At 35.7% G+C, this 22,397-nt stretch overlaps 3 protein-coding genes across 3 annotated transcripts; 2 read left to right on the plus strand and 1 right to left on the minus strand.

The window, feature by feature from the left end:
- Positions 1–728: 728 nt before the first annotated feature.
- LOC138308933 (uncharacterized) lies at positions 729–4,159 on the minus strand. The gene has a single exon (XM_069249989.1). It carries the CDS (start codon positions 4,040–4,042, stop codon positions 2,534–2,536), a length of 1,509 nt encoding a protein of 502 aa, XP_069106090.1. The 5' UTR covers positions 4,043–4,159; the 3' UTR covers positions 729–2,533.
- A 4,727-nt stretch (positions 4,160–8,886) lies between these two features.
- Positions 8,887–17,297, plus strand: LOC138308573 (capping protein inhibiting regulator of actin dynamics-like). Its single transcript, XM_069249620.1, has 7 exons — positions 8,887–8,902; positions 12,804–12,871; positions 13,260–13,344; positions 14,424–14,570; positions 16,067–16,214; positions 16,858–16,984; positions 17,183–17,297. The coding sequence occupies exons 1-7, from the start codon at positions 8,887–8,889 to the stop codon at positions 17,261–17,263; spliced, it is 672 nt and encodes a 223-aa protein (XP_069105721.1). The 3' UTR covers positions 17,264–17,297.
- Positions 17,298–19,406: 2,109 nt separating this feature from the next.
- On the plus strand, positions 19,407–21,628 carry LOC138309436 (uncharacterized). Its single transcript, XM_069250632.1, has 3 exons — positions 19,407–19,544; positions 20,106–20,248; positions 21,500–21,628. The coding sequence occupies exons 1-3, from the start codon at positions 19,421–19,423 to the stop codon at positions 21,569–21,571; spliced, it is 339 nt and encodes a 112-aa protein (XP_069106733.1). The 5' UTR covers positions 19,407–19,420; the 3' UTR covers positions 21,572–21,628.
- The last annotated feature ends 769 nt before the right edge of the window (positions 21,629–22,397 follow it).

Consider the following 22,397-nt stretch of genomic DNA (forward strand, 5'->3'; position numbering starts at 1 on the left):
TTCACTTTTTTTAGAAACGTTCTTGTTTTTTTAAAAAAAAAAAAAAAAAAAAAAAAAAACAACATCCTAACGAACAATTAAATGTTGTGCTCTACACGCCGTGATTATCTACGGATGTAAAACGTCATTTCCGCTCTCATGATCATTCGGCCTAGCTGTGATTGGTGGATTATGTTACAGAATTACACCGATTCTATTTGCTGTTTATTTGATCAATCGTTCCAATTAATGCACAAAATACAGAGACACACACCAAGGATCTGTATAACAGTATGTCTAAGTGCATTTTAATTCATATTAAAACTTCATAATCTTAAGTTTATATTTCTCAGTGTTTTTTATTATTATTTTTGAGATGTTTTTTTTCAGTTCTTACAAAATTACCATTAAAGTTTATAGAGAGAGTGATACCAACTCCCGTAAAAAGTCATACAGTCCGCCACAGTGTATTTGTTCTTCGATTCTAAAAGTCTAAAAAGTTCTAAAGTATGAGACGCTCACATATATATCAACATATCCCGTAGTCATCTTTTACTTGAGCAATGTATTCCAAATGTATTGTTCTTTTTTGTTAATTGTATGGCTAAAAGGTCCAAAGCGTCCGGATTACGAATTTTTTAAACAAGCATTAAATTGCCATGTACGAGTTACTCCCCTTGACCTTGTAATCGCTGATAGGTTTTTATATAATGAATGTGTACTAAAATTAATACATAAACAAATACCCATCAATTTTTTTAATTTATTAGAAATAATAAACTCTAAATATTAATATATAAAACTAACATCGGCCTATAACTTTGTATCACGTGATTTGTACACCAAGATCACCAATACGATATTCACCAAATCTAATAAATGGTGGCATAATGTAAACTAACTTTCTTTCACGTAGGATATACCTTCGCGAATTTCGAGATCACAGTAGATTCGCGAAGCGTCATCTCTGGGAATGTACATAGATATAAAAATCGCCTATATTGATAATTATTTTTATTTACTTTTAAATCCTGGCAAACTTATTTTCAAAAAGAAATCGCGAGGTATAGTAGCCGCGAAAGAAAGTTAATTTACAGTAATATACCTATCAAAAACTCATCATATCAAAGTAGAAACCCTGATGTACTGTTAACGTGGATATATTCGCGAGAGTTTAATTTTGCGAGTAATACTGCTCATCATTTCGCTCTGTTACCACTTTGCGATAAATACACCTGTTCATTTTATGCAAAATAATCAGTTCAGAACATATTTACCAAACATTACACAGTTTCGCGCTGATAATCCTTCCGCCTAATTAGCGTAAATTTTCCCTTCACGTAAATTTCCACGTTGGCAGTATGTCGAAGAGTATATATACATCTAGTTTGGAAAAAATACAGTAAGATTATATGACAAGTTCAATTTAACACTGACTTAGATGGTTAATTAATTAATCATATTTGTTAATATAGCAGGTAATACAACAATTCTATAAGGAAAAATGATTGATTAAATTTCTTTACATTGTCATAAAATACTATGATGAATGGATATGAAGTTATCATCAGTAGACAATGCATTTTTAGCGCTAGGGTATTTACAGATGAAAACAAACATCCGTCAATATAAACGATTATTGAGGTTAAATACATACAAACGTGAAATAACGCAAGAATTATTGTCTTAATTGTATCAATTTAGCAACAAATACACATAAAATCATTATCACTAAAAATGAATTTATTGACACATTAAATCTGATCACTAGAGACACTCGATATTTGCACTTTATTCTCATTCTCCACAAACATATTTCCTTTAGAGGTATAAATTGAGCTTTGCCTTGATTTCAAATTATATATATTTCGCAAGTCAACATTTTCGTGATTTAACTAAAACAAGATAATAACATTTCAGCGATCTGATAAAAAGGTATATATGAACCATTTATCTATAGTTAGCGGATACAATTTTTGCGATCATAGCAATGTCCTGGGAAATTGCGAAAACATTTTTAGAAACACCGATTCAATATTCCTCTGCGAACTTCATTGACCAAACGCTGCATTCTTCAGGGTGGTGTTTTTTGACCAATGGTTTTCTTGTTTTATTAATATGCACATGAGAGACTGTTTTTGACATTTGTTAAAGATACGATCGTATATCTACGTATATATATGCTGTCATTGCTATTGTACACCACGTATATATATCCAGTCATGACTATGTACACCACGTATATATATCCAGTCATGACTGTTGTATACCACGTATATATATCCAGTTATGACTATTATACACCATGTATATATATCCAGACATGACTATTGTACACCACGCATATATATCCAGTCATGACTGTTGTACACCACAAATATATATCCATTATGTTGCTTGATTTCGAATGTTAACAACGAGAAATAAATGATGTTAAATTGTCTATGATTACTAGGTTGATAGGTCGGTCTAATGCACGAATGTTCACGTTCTGTGTTGTAATCCGTACGTTCAGGCATTGGGATATATCATTGTTACAAAGAATACTCTTGAACTATTTCAGGTACTTGACGACTTTCATTTCTCTGTCATTATGCTTGATCCAGAGCATATCATCACACTGTAGACTGATACTCCAAGGTACTCCTCCATCTGACATGTATACTGTCCTGAGGTAGTGGCCAGTGTTACCGTCTATCAGTAACACTGACCTGGTCACTCCTTCCGCTACAAGGACATCACCATCACGGTCAAAACAAACATCATAGGGGTAGAACTTGGACTGCTGACTCCCACCTGTTTGTGATCCGATACCATCAATGTACCGACATTGGAACTTAAGTTTCAGATGTTTATCCATCACAATGAGCCGGGGTTGTTTTCCTGGTACCTTACCAGCCATGTAGTCATCAAACGATACACCGTCACTGTCAGACGCCGCTACATCCCCGGTGTTGGTACAGTAGGCCATGTACCAGGGATTCACCGCCTCCTGTCTACATCCATGTCCCTCTTCGTCTACCACCTTCCTCCCGTCTGAAGTATACAGGACTATACCATTCCTCTCTAATCCCACCACCACCATGTCCTCCTGTGTGATACATAACGACCTTGGGACTGACTCCACATTAAACCGTATCACTATACCACCATCAGACGTTATCTCTCGGATACTTTTGTCTTCCTTTACACAGAACCACACCCTCCCCGTGGTCGGTGAGACTGTGATTGAGATGACCTTGACCTTACACTTGATGTTCTTCTTTATGTTCCCCTGCTGATCCACTCTGTATATCTGTTCATCATCCCAGTAAGATAACCAAGCCTCGTCACCTGTACGACATGTACGGACGTGAGTGTAAGGGAATGATGTTCGGAAACTTGATATAATTTTACATGGTGGGACAGGACGGAACGACTGGTTTTCTCCGTCAACTAACACCGTACCTAACATACGGTCAAGGACGGCGTTAGATATAATCCCAGGTTTGAAGACAGCAGACTTAAATGCTGTTATGGTTGGCGGTGTATCTGGTCCACGATTCCTGATTTCTTCCGCTACTGCTATGACGTCATCTGTGGTACCGGAAGTTCTTGCACCCTTACATCTGTCCAGCTGAGGCCTTATTTTCTCCCTCAGATATTTTGTCAGTACAGTTTTGTTGTTCTCTTTAATATCCGAATTCAACTTCTCCAAATCTGTACAGAGTTTTACTAACCTGTCAGTGAATTTGTCGATGTCATTTTTCATCTGTTCCCCCTGACGTTTGATGTGATGAATTGTCTCCCCAATCTCTTTGCTGTTTTCCTTGAATTTTTTCTCATTTTCTTTAATATCACGCTCTAACTTCGGAATGTCAGTTTTTGTCAGTTTTTCCTCGTATTGCTGAATCAAAAGTGTCTGTTTCGATACATACTCCGTTAGACTGCCAAGTTCGTGTTTATTATGACGATCCAGGACACAATCCATACAAATCAGGTCATTGTTACACGTCTTACAGACATAAACAAACCCCTTACCAGGATGACGGGTACATCCCGGCACTGGTGTCTGTGCCGCCATTACTGTTGTCGATCAGGAAAAGAGAATGTTAACTATTATTGTTACAGTCCATACGTCTCTACAAACATGTCGGCGCCTTAACATTTTCAATATATCGGTTACGATTCTTAGTAGTCCCGGGGTGACCTATACCGAGAAATGAGCTAAAAATATCTTACCTGTAAAATCCATACCTGGCTGTCAGTCGAGGGGTGTCTACACAGGTAAATGACAATGTCACAACACAGCTGTTATACCTATGGGTATAGAAGTACTACCGTTATAGAGTAGACTTTTTATACTACATTACATTTAATTGTACACGCTGTTGATTTTCAACGATTAAGTAGAGTCTGTTTATTAATTAATTTTGTAATAAATACTAGCAAATAGTTATTTGATGGAATGTAAACTTTCCCTGGTGCAGGTTCTTTAAAAGTATGCAATATGTCGCATCTTTAGCAAATAAGACAACAAATATCAAAGATGATATTTCTCAGACAATAACGCTATTTGTTCAAAGTACGAATCTACCCCGTTGAAAAAAATGTGTATATACAAGTCTGTGTTTTCGTTTACGAATTTTTGTAACCGGTTAGCAGACTTCCGGCTAAGTAATCGGTTAACCGGTTAGCAGACTTCCGACTGGTTTATAATTATCGGTAAACCGGTTAGCAGACTTCCGATTGGTTTATCGGTTAACCGGTTAGCAGACTTCCGGCTGAGTAATAGGTTAACCGGTTACCATACTTCCGATTGGTTTATCGGTTAGCCTGTTAGCATACTTCCGATTTGTTTATCGGTTAACCGGTTAACCGGTAAGCAGACTTCCGACTGATTAATCGGTTAACCAGTTAGCAGACTTCCGACTGAGTAATCGGTTAACCGGTTAGCAGACTTCCGACTGTTTTATCGATTAACCTGTTAAAAGTCGACAACACTAGTACTAATAAAAATAAAAAGTATTGATCATTAAAGGTGATAAAAACTCTAAATCCTAATACAGCCCAAATTGTTCGCCAAAATAGCGATTATTTATCATTAAAACATGTTACATCATGTTTTTCAAAAAAAAAAAACCGTTTTCATATCTTTTTCGAATGTTTAAAAATGGCATATTTCCTCAGTCGCTCGCACAGGGACCTGGCACGAAAATTTTTAACCAACAGTATACATATATGTTCCGGAACAGTATTCCGTATTCCGTTTTTGTGTTTTAGTCACTACCGTGTGGTAGTTATCGCCCTTTAAGTGAACTCTCGCCAGCCGCATGCTAATGATGGAACAATTTGTTGTTTTATGGAGGTTTATCTGAACTTAATGTGATCTGACTACCGACAGGTTGATACAGGTAGCGATAACAAAGCTTCGTGTCGGATTTGATACATGTGACACCAGGTGTGTCTAAATTTATGAACGTGTTGTTGTCGGATTTGCGTAGGACTTTTCAACCAGCGTTCGCATTCATTTTAAAGTTTTGTATTTAACTTTTTCAGTGAACGTATGACATGTTGATGTGTGGTGCAGTCATCTAATGAGTGAATATATCCATCAGTACAGGTGCACTCTGACGTAAGCCTTTGTTAATATGCTTCAGTTTATTGTATGACAATCCGTTATATTTACAGTTTGTAGTACTATGTACAGAGATATTATTGATTGATCGATACGTTGAATGTAAGTTGTGTAGGTTCGCATTTATCATTTACATAGTATCTACTAACGTCATTGTACCCAAATTGATACCAATACACGTCGATTTCTCTTATATGACTATCTCATTGTAAAACTGAATGCTGCTCAGAGGGAAAAAAATCTGAACCAATCATAGGCCAGTAAAAACTTAAAGTTTGATTGATGACTGCAGAGAGAGTGACGCCACAGAGTCAACCGCAGTGTACCGTTATACGGCTCTTTTAATGTGCATCAAAGGACTGAATTATCTGTTATGTTCTGTTGCCTCCAGTTTTACTATGAGATAGTCCAGGGGTATAGAGACCATAAGTGATTGGAACCCCTGGAGTATCGAGGATGAAAGATGTGTTCCCACACAAATGAATCATAACAGTACTCAACCTTAAATGTTCAGCTATAAATAAAATAAATTAATTAATGTGAAAAACCCATAAAACTAACTGCATTGGACATGTCACTATGAAAAGAGAAGATGCCAAAGGGAGACAACTCATGTAGGGTTTGTACAAATACTACACAAGCCGATGAAAAAAAATCCCAGACGTGAAGCAGCTGGTGTTATTTGTTAACCTATTTTTTTTAATGATTACATAGTTCCTAATATTTAAGTTTGGAAATTCCAAAAAGTGAAACCTACCTACATACATACAAGATTGTTGGTTGGGTTCACCAAACCAAGATATATTTAAGGTTGCATTATCTTATATAGGTCTATTGTACAAGTAAATAATTACAGTAAAATACTTGTTATGGGAATCGGCAATCAGTGACTTTTGAAACCTTTATTTACAACTAAGAGAGATTTTTTCCCTTTAAAATGTGCGTTAGGTTCACAGTTTCATGGAGCATAAGGTGGTCTTAAATTTGAATTCAACTTTTTGAATTATTTTTAATTACAATGACTACAGATCAGTTGATAATAATATTTCATTGCTTTTAATGTTATTTTTTTTCATTGAAGCATTTACTATGGAAGGGAAGAGGATAAGGTTCGAAGACGTAGGCCATCCTTCGACATTTTTGAACATCGAATACGATGGCACACCATTTATTGTTCTGGACAGTGAGGTGTATGAATGCCAGCATGGACCAAATCATCAAGTTGTAAGAATTTCGTCTGTTGTACATGTACACGAAGTCACCAATTTTTGCTATTTTGTCCAGTCTATCATTGTCCACCATGCATCATGTGTAGATTTTTTCTTTAAATTGCTAGTTGCTGAAAGTTCTCCATTGATTTGAAATAGATATGGTCAAAAACATCCTTTCGGTAAGATCAAGAGATTTTGGTGACATTGTCCCTGACAGAGACTGGATGGGGATAGCCAATGTAATAGAGGAAAATGAATTTAAAATTTGTTTTTTGTATTTTAACTAAAATTGGAGGCAAACATCCTTGGAGGTAGATTAATATATTCTGTATGAATAGTTACTGTGACCCACTTCGGATGTTTTTAAACCCTATGTGACTACTTATCATAAAGTTTTTAATGAATTTTAACCACTTCAGTTAACACAGATGTTTAGGAAATTGGCTTAAGGTTTTGTATAATTGTTGACTCCAACCCCTTGGGGCAAGATGAACTGGAGCATTAGGCTGTATAAGATTCCTTTTACAATCTGTTAAGATTGATTTTTAGCCAAATATGATTTGAAACATCCTTTGGGGAGGGTGGGCTGTTATCAAATTTCTATATACAGTGATTCTGAACCCCCATGGGGCAGGAGGGATGGGACTCAATGTGGGAAAAGAGGTTGTATTTTTCATTGAATTGCAACAAAACCAGCAATAAAATATGATTTACACAATATGACAAGGTACAATGTCACCAGTAATACACTAGTGTTCACACAGATAGAAGGGAACCATTAGTACACTATAATGTTCACACAATGGTACAAGGGGACCATTAGTACATTGATGTTCACATAATATTTCAAAGAAATCATTAATATACTAGAACTCACAGTAGTGTAAAGAAAACAGTAGTACATTACTCAATTTGTTACTGTTTTTCATCCAATTACATCATAAATTGTCAAATTTCAGGATAGTAATCTGTACATAATTATTGTTACTGAATAGTAATTTTTATTTTCTTAAAGTTTTTAAAAACTTTAATAGCTTGTTTGTTCCATTATGATAATTGAAGGCAATTCAAAGCAGTAATTCTTATTTTTTATTTACATATAATTTATAATGATGTTATACATGTACACGCATATATATATATATACAGGGCAGGGCAAAAGCTGATTGAATATGTTATAAAGAGGTGAAATAAAGTTAACGTTACAAATATTTTTTTCATTGTCAGAAAAAGGATTTGCAAAGCACTAAACGGACCACAAGAAAGCTGAATTGTCCAGCTGTCATTAGGATCCGACGAATTATTCAATTTCCTGAATATAAGGTAGGATTAAGAAGGTGCACCAACTGGTTTTGACCTCATATTTGCTCCCACTGAAGATGGTAGTTTCATGAAAAGGGAGACAAATAGTAACATTTTCATGTAGACGCTTTTATTATGGCAGATGCCTCAAGCACTTGAAACGTTTGAATGACTGTCATATAATTTGTGACATTTTGCTGAAGAAGTAGGCTTTGAATTCAGTACTATTTTTAATTGAAAGAAATGGAAAGAACATCGTTATGAAATTCAAGATAAAATAAATTGGCATTTAGGTTATATTCTAACAGGAAAACAAGGGAGATAACTCTGTTGTGATGATAACTCATCACTGACAAATGAAGGTTTGAAGATTTAAAAAATGCTCTATCTTGGAAAAATGTGGTTCAATTTTCTTGAAAATATACATATTAGAAGCAAATATGCCTTTTTTCATTTCATTATTTTTCTTTAGCAGTTTAATTTCATACTTTTGATATATTTTCATTTCTGGGCACAGTTTTTGGTAATTTACTGGCATAGTTCACCACATCTGTCAAACAATACATATGTCAATATTGTGATGAAAATTTTTATTTATGGGCTGATTTTACTCTATATGAATGTTTGATTTCATGCACAAGAAATATATTAAAAATGAAAAATTAAATAAAACAGTTTACAAAAAATGGCAGGTGTAATTTATTACAAAATTTGACAGAAGATGCATATTATAACAACATTATTACTTGATAAAAGAAATATAAATAACATTGAACAATGGGGAAATTTTGGGGTATGTGAGACTACCACCTTTAGTTATCTCCCTTAATTCTGCATTTAGTTTCAAATGATGATTGGATTTTCAGTTTTAATCTAAAACAGATGAATCACTGACAACCAGGTAGCTCAACGGTAGAGCATCCAGTAAAAGTTTGGGTGATCTGGGTTCGAATCCCGGTCTGGTTATGCATTTATCTGTTTTTCATTTTTTTATACAATAAATGGGAATTAGATGAAGAATTTAATCAAGAAGGAAATGAACATGGCTAAAAGCTCACCTGTTTGTATATATCTGGTGCCGTCCAGAACTTATATCTTTTTAGGTCATCTGACCCGAAGGGTCAGGATGACCTATTGTCATCATGCACCGTCCGTCGTCGTGCGCCGTGCGCCGTCCGCCGTCCGCCGTCCGCCGTGCGCCGTCCGCCGTGCGCCGTGCGCCGTGCGTAAACTTTTCATTCAAACAACTTCTTCTCAATAACCGGAAGGCCCAGGGTACTCATATTTGGCCTGTAGGTTGCTGGGATGGAGGGCTACCAAGTTTGTTCAAATGAATGACCTTGACCTTCATTCAAGGTCACAGGGGTCAAAAAGGCCAAAATCTTTAAACGACTTCTTCTCAAGAACCAGAATGCCCAGGGTACTGATATTTGGTCTGTAGGTTGCTGGGATGAAGGGCTACCAAGTTTGTTCAAATAAATGACCTTGACCTTCATTCAAGGTCACAGGGGTCAAATAGGCTAAAATTCTTTAAACAACTTCTTGTGAATAACTAAGAGGCCTAGAGACCTGATATTAGGCCTGTAGCATGCTGGGATGAAGGGCTACAAAGTTTGTTCGGATAAATGACCTTGACCTACATTCAAGGTCACAGGGGTCAAATAGGCTAAAATTCTTGAAACAACTTCTTGTGAATAACTAAGATGCCTAGAGACCTGATATTAGGCCTGTGGCATGCTGGGATGAAGGGCTACCAAGTTTGTTCGGATAAATGACCTTGACCTTCATTCAAGGTCACAGGGGTCAAATAGGCTAAAATTCTTTAAACAACTTCTTGTGAATAACTAAGATGCCTAGAGACCTGATATTAGGCCTGTAGCATGCTGGTATGAAGGGCTACCATGTTTGTTCAAATTAATGACCTTGACCTTCATTCAAGGTCACAGGGGTCAAATAGGCTAAAATTCTTTAAACAACTTCTTGTGAATAACTAAGAGGCCTAGAGACCTGATATTAGGCCTGTGGCATGCTGGGATGAAGGGCTACCAAGTTTGTTTAAAAAAATGACCTTGACCTACATTCAAGGTCACGGGGGTCAAATAGGCTAAAATCTTTAAAGGACTTCTTCTCAAGAACCAGAAGGCTCAGGGTACTGATATTAGACCTGTGACATGCTTGGATGAAGGGCTACCAAGTTTGTTCAAATGAATGACCTTAACCTTCATTCAAGGTCAAAGGGAACAAAAAGGCTAAAAATCTTTAAACGACTTCTTCTCAAGAACCAGAAGGCTCAGGGTACTGATATTGGACCTGTGACATGCTGGGATGAAGGGCCACCAAGTTTGTTCAAATGAATGACCTTGACCTTCATTCAAGGTCACAGGGGTCAAAAAGGCCAAAATCTTTGAAACGACTTCTTCTCAAGAACCAGAAGGCCCAGGGTAGTGGTATTTGGCCTGTAGGATGCTGGGATGAAGGGTTACCAAGTTTGTTCAAATGAATGACCTTGACCTTCATTCAAGGTCACAGGGGTCAAAAAGGCTAAAATCTTTAAACGACTTCTTCTCAAGAACCAGAAGGCTCAGGGTACTGATATTGGACCTGGTACATGCTGGGATGAAGGGCTATCAAGTTTGTTCAAATGAATGACCTTGACCTTCATTCAAGGTCACAGGCGGCAAATAGGCTAAAATCTTTATACAACTATGTTGTACTAATAGTCAGATGACCGTTAAGGCCCATGGGCCCCCTCCAGAACTTATATCTTTTTCTGAATAACTTAGTTGAATATGAATGAATTTGGCATGGAATAGTTGATATAAATGATTGCTTGTAAACTATAAATTGGATTGGATCAAATAAGTCATGAAGATTCTCTACTACCAAAGGACTGAAAATTTGCTTTGTTTTACATTGTATATATTTATAATGTTACATTGTACGTGTATGAATGTATATTTAATTATTTAAGTATTTTGCTCTGTTGTCTCACATTACTACAGTGTTAATCTTGTGCCATTATCTCAAGATATAATTACAGTATGGTCACATGACAATATTATTTAACCTTGTAAATACGATAACTTGAATAAATATTCATTCAGCTTCATGAAACTATACATGTATTAATTTACACTAAACTTTGAAAGATCTCCGCCAAGTTCGAAAATCAGCATGATTCGACAGTACATGTAATTTAAAGAGTTATTGCCCTTTGCAATTATAAATATTGAATGTTGTGAACATGATAAGTGGAGTAAATATGCATGATCCGAGAAATCCTATAAATCGCTACTTGTCCTAGATTTCTGCATGGATTATAACCAAATTTGGTCAGAAACTTCCTTAGGGGAAGGGGATCAGATTTTGCATAAATGGTGACCCTGACCCCCCTGGGGCAGGAGGGGCGGGGCCCAATAGGGGAAATAAAGGTAAATCCTATAAATCGCTACTTCGCCTACTAGCTTGTACAAGAGTTCTGCATGGATTATAACCAAATTTGGTCAGAAACTACCTTAGGGGAAGGGGATCAGATTTTGCATAAATGGTGACCCTGACCCCCCTGGGGCAGGAGGGGCGGGGCCCAATAGGGGAAATAGAGGTAAATCCTATAAATCGCTACTTCGCCTACTAGCTTGTACAAGAGTTCTGCATGGATTATAACCAAATTTGGTCAGAAACTACCTTAGGGGAAGGGGATCAGATTTTGCATAAATGGTGACCCTGACCCCCCTGGGGCAGGAGGGGCGGGGCCCAATAGGGGAAATAAGAGGTAAATCCTATAAATCGCTACTTGTCCTAGAGTTCTGCATGGATTGTAACCAAATTTGGTCAGAAACTTCCTTAGGGGAAGGGGATCAGATTTTGCATAAATGGTGACCCTGACCCCCCTGGGGCAGGAGGGGCGGGGCCCAATAGGGGAAATAGAGGTAAATCCTATAAATCGCTACTTCGCCTACTAGCTTGTACAAGAGTTCTGCATGGATTATAACCAAATTTGGTCAGAAACTACCTTAGGGGAAGGGGATCAGATTTTGCATAAATGGTGACCCTGACCCCCCTGGGGCAGGAGGGGCGGGGCCCAATAGGGGAAATAAGAGGTAAATCCTATAAATCGCTACTTGTCCTAGAGTTCTGCATGGATTGTAACCAAATTTGGCCACAAACATCCTTGGGGGAAGGGGAACAGAACCTGTATAAATTTTGGCTCTGACCCCCCGGGGGCAGGAGGGGCGGGGCCCAATAGGGGAATTAAGAGGTAAATCCTATAAATCGCTACTTGTCCTAGAGTTCTGCATGGATTGTAACCAAATTTGGCCGCAAACATCCTTGGGGGAAGGGAACAGAACTTGTATAAATTTTGGCTCTGACCCCCCCGGGGCAGGAGGGGTGGGGCCCAATAGGGAAATTTGATGTTAATATTCAAATTCCTTCAGAAAAGAAATAATGAACCTGTATTCAGAACATTACTTTGCATTACAAACCAGGAGAGCGATACAGGCCCTCTGGGCCTCTTGTTTACAAAATAATATATTAATTATTATAAAAATCTCAATTGAAGAAAAAAAAAAGACTTTTAATATTTTTCTACAATGTCTATCAAAATTAATTTTGATGTAATAATTGTTTTTTGAGACTATATGAATGATCTAAGGAATTTTGATTTGAACTATATTTTGTTAATTACCAAACAGATGATGAAGTTCCTACAGATGTCGAAAAGCAACAGAAAGCTGTACCCTCCCCCACCAAAACTGTAGAGGTGAGTGAAATGTATTTCATTTTTAAAACCTTCCAGTTACATACCATCATCATTTAAGTGTTTGTAAAATGAAGATTTTGGTAGATTTCCATTCTTTTTATCTCTGAAATAAAATTAAGATATACTTAATATGAAAATAGCTAAATATAGCCTGTATCATTACAATCAGAAATATACATAAAAAATTACACTTTTTTGGGGTTTTTTTTTGGCAAGAAATCAAACAGGTGTTTTGGGTTTATCAAACTTGTGGTCACTGTAAATGTGTGGTAGAGGGCTTAATTCTTATGACATTGAATAAGTTACCTTTACCAGTGACAACTGAATTTAGCTCCACAATAAAGTTTATGCCAAATCTATTAATACCATTTTTCCTTTTTGTTTTTAGACAAAGAAGAAAGAATCTGTGGAGTTCACCAACATTGATCCGAAGGTTTATGGAATTGAGTTTGAGGATGAAGAGTTTGTATTTGGTGAGAATTAATTAAAGTATTATATTTGAAAATCTCAGAATTCATTTCTCGTTCACCAAAATAAAACCTGACAGAACTAACTACTATATCAATGTAATATAATTAATTTTTCTTTGATTTCATACCAACTCTGGCTTTCTGATTGGCCAATATTTTTTTTGCATACCACTATGAAAAAAATTCCGAGAATGGCGCGAAATCCCGACGTTATCGTGACGTCACAATAGAGACATTGACGTTGCGTATTGATTTGGATAAATAATTCCTTGAAAAACCACTATAATGTTACATTTGAACATACTTCATTTTACCAAATAGAGTATAAAATTAATTATAAGTATTGATATCACTATTTTTTAATTTTATCAGGTTATGAAAAAAAAATTGTTTGCAAACTTTTGTGAAAATCCGCTACCCGGATTCACACAGTTTGCAAACAATTTTTTTTTCATACACCGATAAAATTAAAATATAGTGACATCAATACTTAAATGAACACCAAGCCTAAAATCTTAATGCATGATTGGACCCAATAGTATGCATGAATCAGTATATATAGTGTTATGTATATGCATGTTTTTGAAAGTCTGTTGAGGGAACTGTAAGCATACTTATTTTAGTGCATATGCAAAAAAAAAAAAAAAAAAATGTAAATTATGATTTTTTAGCACAGAATTTGGTTTTCAATACTAGAAATATCCTTGTACAAAATTTAGCTTTACACATGATTTAGCACTTCAAAAACAACACAATTAAAATACGTTAAAATAAATCTACTGCTAAAAATAAGTATGTTGTAACCTTTCCATGTAAATTGCATGCAGGAAGATCTCAAATAAAAAGAATATTAAATAAAAACATATTAAGAAAATAAGTATTAGAGAATCACTAAGGAAGAGTGATCAAAATAATTAAATGGAAAATCCTTATAACCACAAGACACTTGAGACTGGTACATGTATCTGTAGTTAATGCCAACTTTATGATTGATGATAAAATCTTGTATGAACTGTTTTACAGCGGGGGGTAATCATTTTTATGATTATATTACTGATAACTTTTTTTTTTTCATTTTATAGATCCTCCAGCAAATGATAAAGATCTGCCAGATCTCTACCGCCTCTTGGATACACTAGAAGGAGGTGACAATGAGCTGGAGACCGAGAGGCAACCACCCGCTCTATTTACTCGACCGGAACACCTTCCAAGGTTCAAGAAAATCTCAGGTACAATTTACACACATTGAACGATGAAGAATTTTTATTTTTTTGCAGTATATTTTATTGTCAGATGTTAAAGATAATTTTTAATGAACTTTTAATATACTATACCGTGTATTTTAGGATTTAAACACTTTATTACCCGGGACGGGTATTTAGTGATACCGATTTTTGTCTATATCTGTCCGCCCTGTTCTTGTACTGTTACATCCGGTCCTCTAATTTCCCATTATGTCACATCTAGTCTAGATTTCATACACAGTTGGTACATTAAAGTTGTCTTACAGATATTTGTAGCTTTTTTATTCTATATATTCTATTGCAGTGATAAAAGTTTTGAGTTAATCTTGGTAAACACTGCAGATAATTTGGTATATTACATTGAATTATTATGCAATACAACTGCAATCACAATCTGAATAATATAATTATATGTATATCTTCAACTGTTTAATAATGAGATAAATAAACATCAAATTCTAAAGGAGAGCTTCAATTGCTTCACAAACCAATAGTGCTGTATTAGTTCCATTTTTTGCTTAAATTGTAACTATATCCCCTGGTTAGTAATTGCTAAAATTATAATTATCTCCCCTTGTCCATGTTGAGCTTATGCTACATTGCAGTGTCATTAGTTTCTATTTAGTGTTTGGGATACAGATCTGAAACAGGAGATAATAATTGTAATTATCTCCCCAAGTTGTTAATTTGCTAAAATTGTAATTAGCTCCCTGGTTAGTAATTGCTAAAATTGTAATTATCTCCCCTTGTCCAGGTTGAGCTTATATATGCTACATTGCAGTGTCTTTTGTTTCTATCTTGTGTTTGGGATACAGATCTGAAACAGGAGATTATAATTGTAATTATCTCCCCTGGTTAGTAATTGCTAAAATTATAATTATCTCCCCTTGTCCATGTTGAGCTTATGCTACATTGCAGTGTCATATTAGTTTCTATTTAGTGTTTGGGATACAGATCTGAAACAGGAGATTATAATTGTAATTATCTACCCTGGTTAGTAATTGCTAAAATTGTAATTATCTCCCCTGGTTAGTAATTGCTAAAATTGTAGTTAGCTCCCCTGGTTAGTAATTGCTAAAATTGTAATTATCTCCCCTTGTCCAGGTTGAGCTTATATATGCTACATTGCAGTGTCATTAGTTTCTATTTAGTGTTCGGGATACAGATCTGAAACAGGAGATTATAATTGTAATTATCTACCCTAGTTAGTAATTGCTAAAATTGGAATTATCTCCCCTGGTTAGTAATTGCTAAAATTGTAATTATCTCCCCTGGTCCAGGTTGAGCCTATGCTACATTGTAGTGTCATTAGTTTCTATTTAGTGTTTGGGATACAGATCTGAAAAAAGAGATTGTAATTGTAATTATCTCCCCTGGTTGTTAATTTGCTAAATTTGTAATTATCTCCCCTGGTTATGTATTTGTTAAATTGTAATTATCTCCCCTGGTCCAGTCTGTAGTTTGTGTTTGTCGGGTTACAGAGTTGAAGCAGGAGATCGTAGATGCTGAGTTGGGCCCTCACTTGGAGCAGTTTGAGGAGGGAGTTAAAGATGATGTCGTCATGCTTGGGCAGATTTCACTGGAGGACGTCCAGGAGGAGGAGAAGCAGCTCAGGGACGAACACATCAGGTAAGGTCAAGGTCATGACGGAATTATACCAAGGTCATGGAGTTAAACTGTCAAGTCAAGGTCATGTCTGAATTATACCAAGGTCATGTAATAAAATCACCAGGTCATTTGAATCCAATACTTACCAATTTTAAAGTTCTGTTTCGTAATAAATTGGGTCAAGGCAAGGTCATGTCAGGTGAAGAACTACCAGTACGTTAAGGTCATACATTCAAATAAATTGGATCAGATCAAAAATTTTCAAAATAAAACCAGATTTGACTCGGTGAAGCTACATAATCAGATTATTACAAACACATTAAAGCAGGTCAAGGTCATCTTGCAAAGAGATATGTCAAGGTCATATTATCAAAAATATAAATGGAACATTGAAAGTGATTGACCTGACTTGACTTGGAAATTAAGGAACAACAAATGTTAATTGTCTTATTGATTTAATTGATATTTGATTGATGTGCGTGCTGTTGTGTTTAAGACTATCTAAATCAGTTACATTAAGAAAAGTCCATTTGTTCATATCATTATTGATATTGATAATTTGCACATATGATTTAGAGATATGAGCAAATCACCTATCTATCAAAATTTTTGTAACATGTTTCCGTAGTAACATTTTGACGTCCATAATTAACCCTGTTACTAGGTATATGGACCAGGAAGCTGAGAGGAAGCGGAAACAGAAAGAGGAGTTACTGAGAAGGGAGGAGCTTGCAAAGAAACGTGTCGCCGAGGAAACCAAGTTAAAGAGAGAAGAAATTATGCGCAGACTTGTAAGTTGCCTTACAAATTGGGTTTTAATATTTACAATGAATCAATTTACTTAAAAGTTTTTTTCTTTTATTTCAAGACTAGGAAGCCAAGTTTTGCTAATTTAAATACTATGGTCATATAGTTGCATTAAATTGGCTTAAGTTTTGAAAAATAATTAAATAAGTGAGAAATTTTTTATTTTTTTCTTATTCAAACAGGACATGCTGAGACAGAAGGAGAAGTTGTTGATGGACCGTTTTACATCGAGCTTACCGTCGTGCCGAGAGTCAACTTATTAGTGTCCTTGAACGTAGGAAGGGGGAAGTCAAGTCAACGTGGAAATGAAGGTACAGTAGATCCCTCTATATAGTAACACATGGTTATAATGAACCACCTCTGGGGACCGACAAAACACTTAGTTATATAGTTTGTTATACATATATTACAGACATGGTATATGAACCTTGACAGGGAATGAAAGGTACTCTCATAAGTGTCCTTGAACGTAGGAAGGGGGAAGTCAACAGGTCAGTATCAAACCTTATCCCACAAGTAAACAAAAAACAAAATTTTACTCTGGTAAGACCATCATGGATGAAAATAAAATAAGAAAAAATGATAGATGTAAGGATTTACTACTGTCCCTTGATAATATTGCACCTGGCTTTGCTGTTTGGTTGGATATAAGATGTGGAAAGTTTCTCTGCCCTTTGCATTGAGAAGTGCAGTATTGATTAGTGTCATGTGTTTGCAAACATAACATCATTTTGTTTTGAGAACAATAATGACTTCGCAATGGATACCTTTATACCCGTAAGGGAGATAATAACTCTGTAATATGAAAATATGGAATAATAAAACGCGAAAATAGTTAATTGGGTGGAAAACTTTCTTAGTCAACGAAAGCAACGCGTAATAGTGAATGGGAAATCATCAAAGGACTATCCAGTATTGAGCGGAATTCCCCAAGGCAGTGTCTTGGGTCCGATCTTATTTGTGATTTATATAAATGATTTACCGAAACATACCACATCAAATACTTTCCTATTCGCCGATGACACCAAAATCTACAGGGAAATTAGAAATGAAGATGATAAAAAGGCTTTACAATCGGATTTGGACAAACTGCAAGAATGGTTAAACACATGGCTACTGAAATTCCACCCGCTGAAATGTAAGGTTCTAACCATAAAAGGAAAAAGCCATGAAAGTCGGAAGTACAACATGACAGATGCAAGGAGGTAATAAAATTAATCTTGAGAACATATCATCAGAAAAAGACATAGGAGTGCATGTGGACAAGGATCTAAAATTTCTCTATACACATTCAACAAGCAGTCAATAAAGCAAATAGTATTCTTGGACTTATAAGAAGATCTTTTGTATACATAGATGAAATATCATTTAAACAACTTTTCAAAGCATTAGTAAGACCACATTTAGAATACGCTGCAAAGCGTCTAGGAATCCATACAGAGAACAAAGGACAATCGAATCTATAGAAAAAGTACAGCGGAGGGCAACCAAACTAAATTCAGGGCTTTAGAGATCTACCCTACAGCAAGAGATTAAAGCGTCTAGGTTTACCTTCACTATCCTACCGGAGACTGATGGGAGACATCATAAATGTATACAAGATAATGAACAATTTCCATGACGAAAGGGTTACCATTGGAATAATTTGAGCCATGATATCGCATCCCGGACGAGAGGTCATTTGCAAAAATTAAAGAAAAAACATTGCAAGTTAGATAATACGGAAATATTCCCTTTGGATTTAGAACTATCGATATATGGAAAACTGTTTGCCAGAAAATATCATAAACTCAAACAACAATAAGAGACTTCGAGATAAGTCTAAGACAAGCACTGGGCTAATTTGGAACTTAAAATACAACCACTTGTGGAGAAGTATAAAATGGAACACGGACGTGCCAGTTAACTAACTTCATTTAATAATTTGAGATCACTTAATTACTAATTGTACTACATCATGGAGATTATTTCATTGTATTTCATTGTATGAGAGTATGGACATAGAGGCATATTACTTGCCTGCGTCCATAAAAATATCTTATTAAAATCTTATTATTAAAAATCTTATTAAATAAAATGCTAAAAACTGCTGTAAGCCTAGTGTAATCAATGAAAATGTTCTCCTGTATATTTAATCTGTTTGCTCATCCTATCTTATTCTTTCTGATGCAAATATTTTGAGGATTTCTATTCCGTCTTTGCATATTACAGAGTTATCTGCACTTGCGGGTAGGTATTGATTGTGACGTCATGTGTTTGCGAGCGTAACGTCATATGTTTCGGAGAAAACGACGTGAGTTGCACTCACAAAATAATGACGTAACAATCGATACCTACTCGCAAGGGAGCTAACTCTGTAATATGCAAAGACGGAATATAACATTGCCCTGAAACCATTTCAGACATTCTACGGTGATCTGATGACGATTGACGGCCAATATGGCGGGAGTCAAGGTCGTCGCTGGAAGGTCGACTGGGACAGAACACCACAGCCAATACAGGTCAAATTGGGATGTCTACGTGGCGTCCGTGACAAATTACCAGGTAAGTCGTATGAAAGTCGGAAATGATTTAAAAAGAAGGAAGAATAAAAGTTTGATCATATAACAGAATAATTAATTTTCTCTTTGTTTCTGGCTTTCTGATTGGCCTTATGGCCTATTCATTTTTTTCATTCCACGATGAAAAAAAAATCCCAGAATGGCGCGGAAACCCGACGCTATCGTGACGTCACAATAGTAACATTGACGTATTTTTTGGAAAAAATAATCCCTTGGAAAAAATCTATGGAATTGTACATGTAAACTTATTTCATTTTATAAAGTAGCCTGGAAAATTAATTATAAGCATTGAAGTCACTATTTTTTAATTTCATCGGGGTATTCACACAGTTTGCAAACAAAATTTCTTTCATACTCGGATGAAATTAAAAAATAGTGACTTCAATGCTTAAATAATATAAGTGTATGCTTTCCTGAATATTTCAATTAAATTTATTTTTTTACTTGTTTGAATAAAATAACAAAAATTGTGCAAAAAAAACCCAAAAAACACTACAACGTGTACATATTATAGTTTCTATTTGATTCTGTTTTTGATTGACAGGTGGTCGCTATGTCTTGATGGTATCTCTGTACAATAGACTTGGGGGACATGTCCTGCGCTGGTCAAAGCTGAAAAGTCAGATGTGGGGGGCTGCCAGCTTACCTGTCCAGCACGACGGATTCTTCTACAACGTGGAGATGAAGGTACAATAGATCCCTCTATACATTAAAACATGGTTATAATGAACTACTTCTGGGGACCGACAAAACACTTAGTTATATAGTTTGTTATACATATATTACAGACATCATATATGAACCTTGACGGGGAATGAAAGGTACTACATTGTGACCATGAATTTGTTGTAAGCGTGTTCATTTTAAACCTGTTTTATTGTATATGTCAATGACTAATAGAATCTTACATGGGTCTGTCAAGTGGACAGGGATATCTCAACCCTCATGAAAGATTTTTGCATGTCAACCCGAGGCTTGATATCCCTGTCCACTTGACAGACCCATCTTTGATTCTTTCTCTCCCATACTGATTTGAAATTCTTGAATGCTTTTACCAGTTTTTTCATCACATCATGATCACAGCAACGACGTCATAATGCGTTAAAATTGATGACAGTTTATCTACAAAATGCTTGCATGCTGCGGCGTATATGCTGCGGCTATGCCGCATATATTGATGATGTCACATTATTGTCTAGCGCGTGTGATCCTGGTCTTACACCCTGTGTGTAAGATAGAGTTATCTTTTACCTAGCAGCCACGGGGTATAACTCTGTGAAGTAGTGGAGAAAGATACTTCTACAATGTTTGAGATGGTAGGTTACTGTTTTGTGTCTTAGATTCTAATTTCATATACATGTACTATAAACCGAACTTACTCTCGCATTTTCAAACCTAACTTCTTTTTTGCGACAACTTTATTTTGCGATTTAAAAGTCATATAAATTTGTTACTTAACATACTGTTTTCTTTGTAAAATTTTTCTGCTCCTTCATGGAAGCGAACGAAATTTAATCTTTAACAAGCAAATAAGTAGGATTTATATAGTATATAACAAAGTATATATATCCACGGTTTTTGGTAGATAATGGATCGTGAGTGATGTATTTATGATCATAATATTATATTATAATTTATGTTTTAACTAACTTAAAGGGTCACAAACAATGATTACCCACCTTCCCTCTTTCGGCAGGGAATTGAAACAAGATATAACTTTTTATTTGCAAATATTGGAAATGTGATACCATGGGCCATGGCTATTTGTAAGAAATTGAATGCTTGTTTTACACAGTTAATTATATTTTAAGTTTCTGTTATAACTGTATGAAATATATTCCACTCTTAATCTTATTGAATACTATGTATAGAAAAAAAAATCCGATGAATTGAAAATAAATAGAACTAAACAGATTATCATAATCTTCTGTATTTAAGTTTGACCAGAGTGTATTTACTGTGCTGCCATCCAAAGCGTCTCTTAAGGCCAGGCAGGGTACTTGTGTTTGAGCTTTTCCTCCTCCGTGGAGCGACCGTCAAATCAGGACCCGCGTCGTCGGTTGGGGCAGCATTCCCATTGTGTGATGCTCAGTTTGATATCATAGAAGGAAAGTAAGTAATTGGAGCCTCAGTACAGCGAAACCTGTCTTAAAAACCACCTCTGCATAAAGACCACCTGCTTAATAAGACCACTTTCTCAGGGTTCTAAATGAGCATTTATAGCACAATTTGACCTGTGTATAAAGACCACTTGGCATTTAAAAAACCACAATTTTTCTATGACACTTGGTTGGTCATTATAGACAGATTGGACTGTACCTACATAAATGTGGATCTTTAATTATCTTTGTCCTTTCAAATTCTGTCTCAATCAATTATAACCTTGCTAGATGGAGGAACAACCTGTGTGATAATTGCATTTTTAGCTCGCCTATCGAAGAATAGGGGGAGCTAATGTTGTCACCCGGGCGTCGGCGTCGGCCGTCGGCGTCAGCGTTGGCGTCCCATTTCACATTAAAGTTTTTGAGAGCAAGTTTCTATTTTGTCAACTTGTTTAAGCATAAGTCATCATCGAAATGTTTATGATTTTATTTTCCTAATGTGTATGGATGCTGAACGTGATAATACAACCAATATTGGGGCCCTTTAGGGGGTTTTTGAGTCTGTTTCATTTGTCCCATATTTCCATGTTTAAATATGTAAAATACTTGAACATCAACTTCTTTCTGAATAGGCGAGCTTTGGCTGTTCTCCAACAGCTCTTTGTTAGCAAAACTAATTACATTAAACTGATTTGAATATTTGTACCAGCAACTGGTTTTATTAAAGTCTCAGA

Source organism: Argopecten irradians, chromosome 15 (assembly GCF_041381155.1).
Source record: "Argopecten irradians isolate NY chromosome 15, Ai_NY, whole genome shotgun sequence".
NCBI lineage: Eukaryota > Metazoa > Mollusca > Bivalvia > Pectinida > Pectinidae > Argopecten > Argopecten irradians.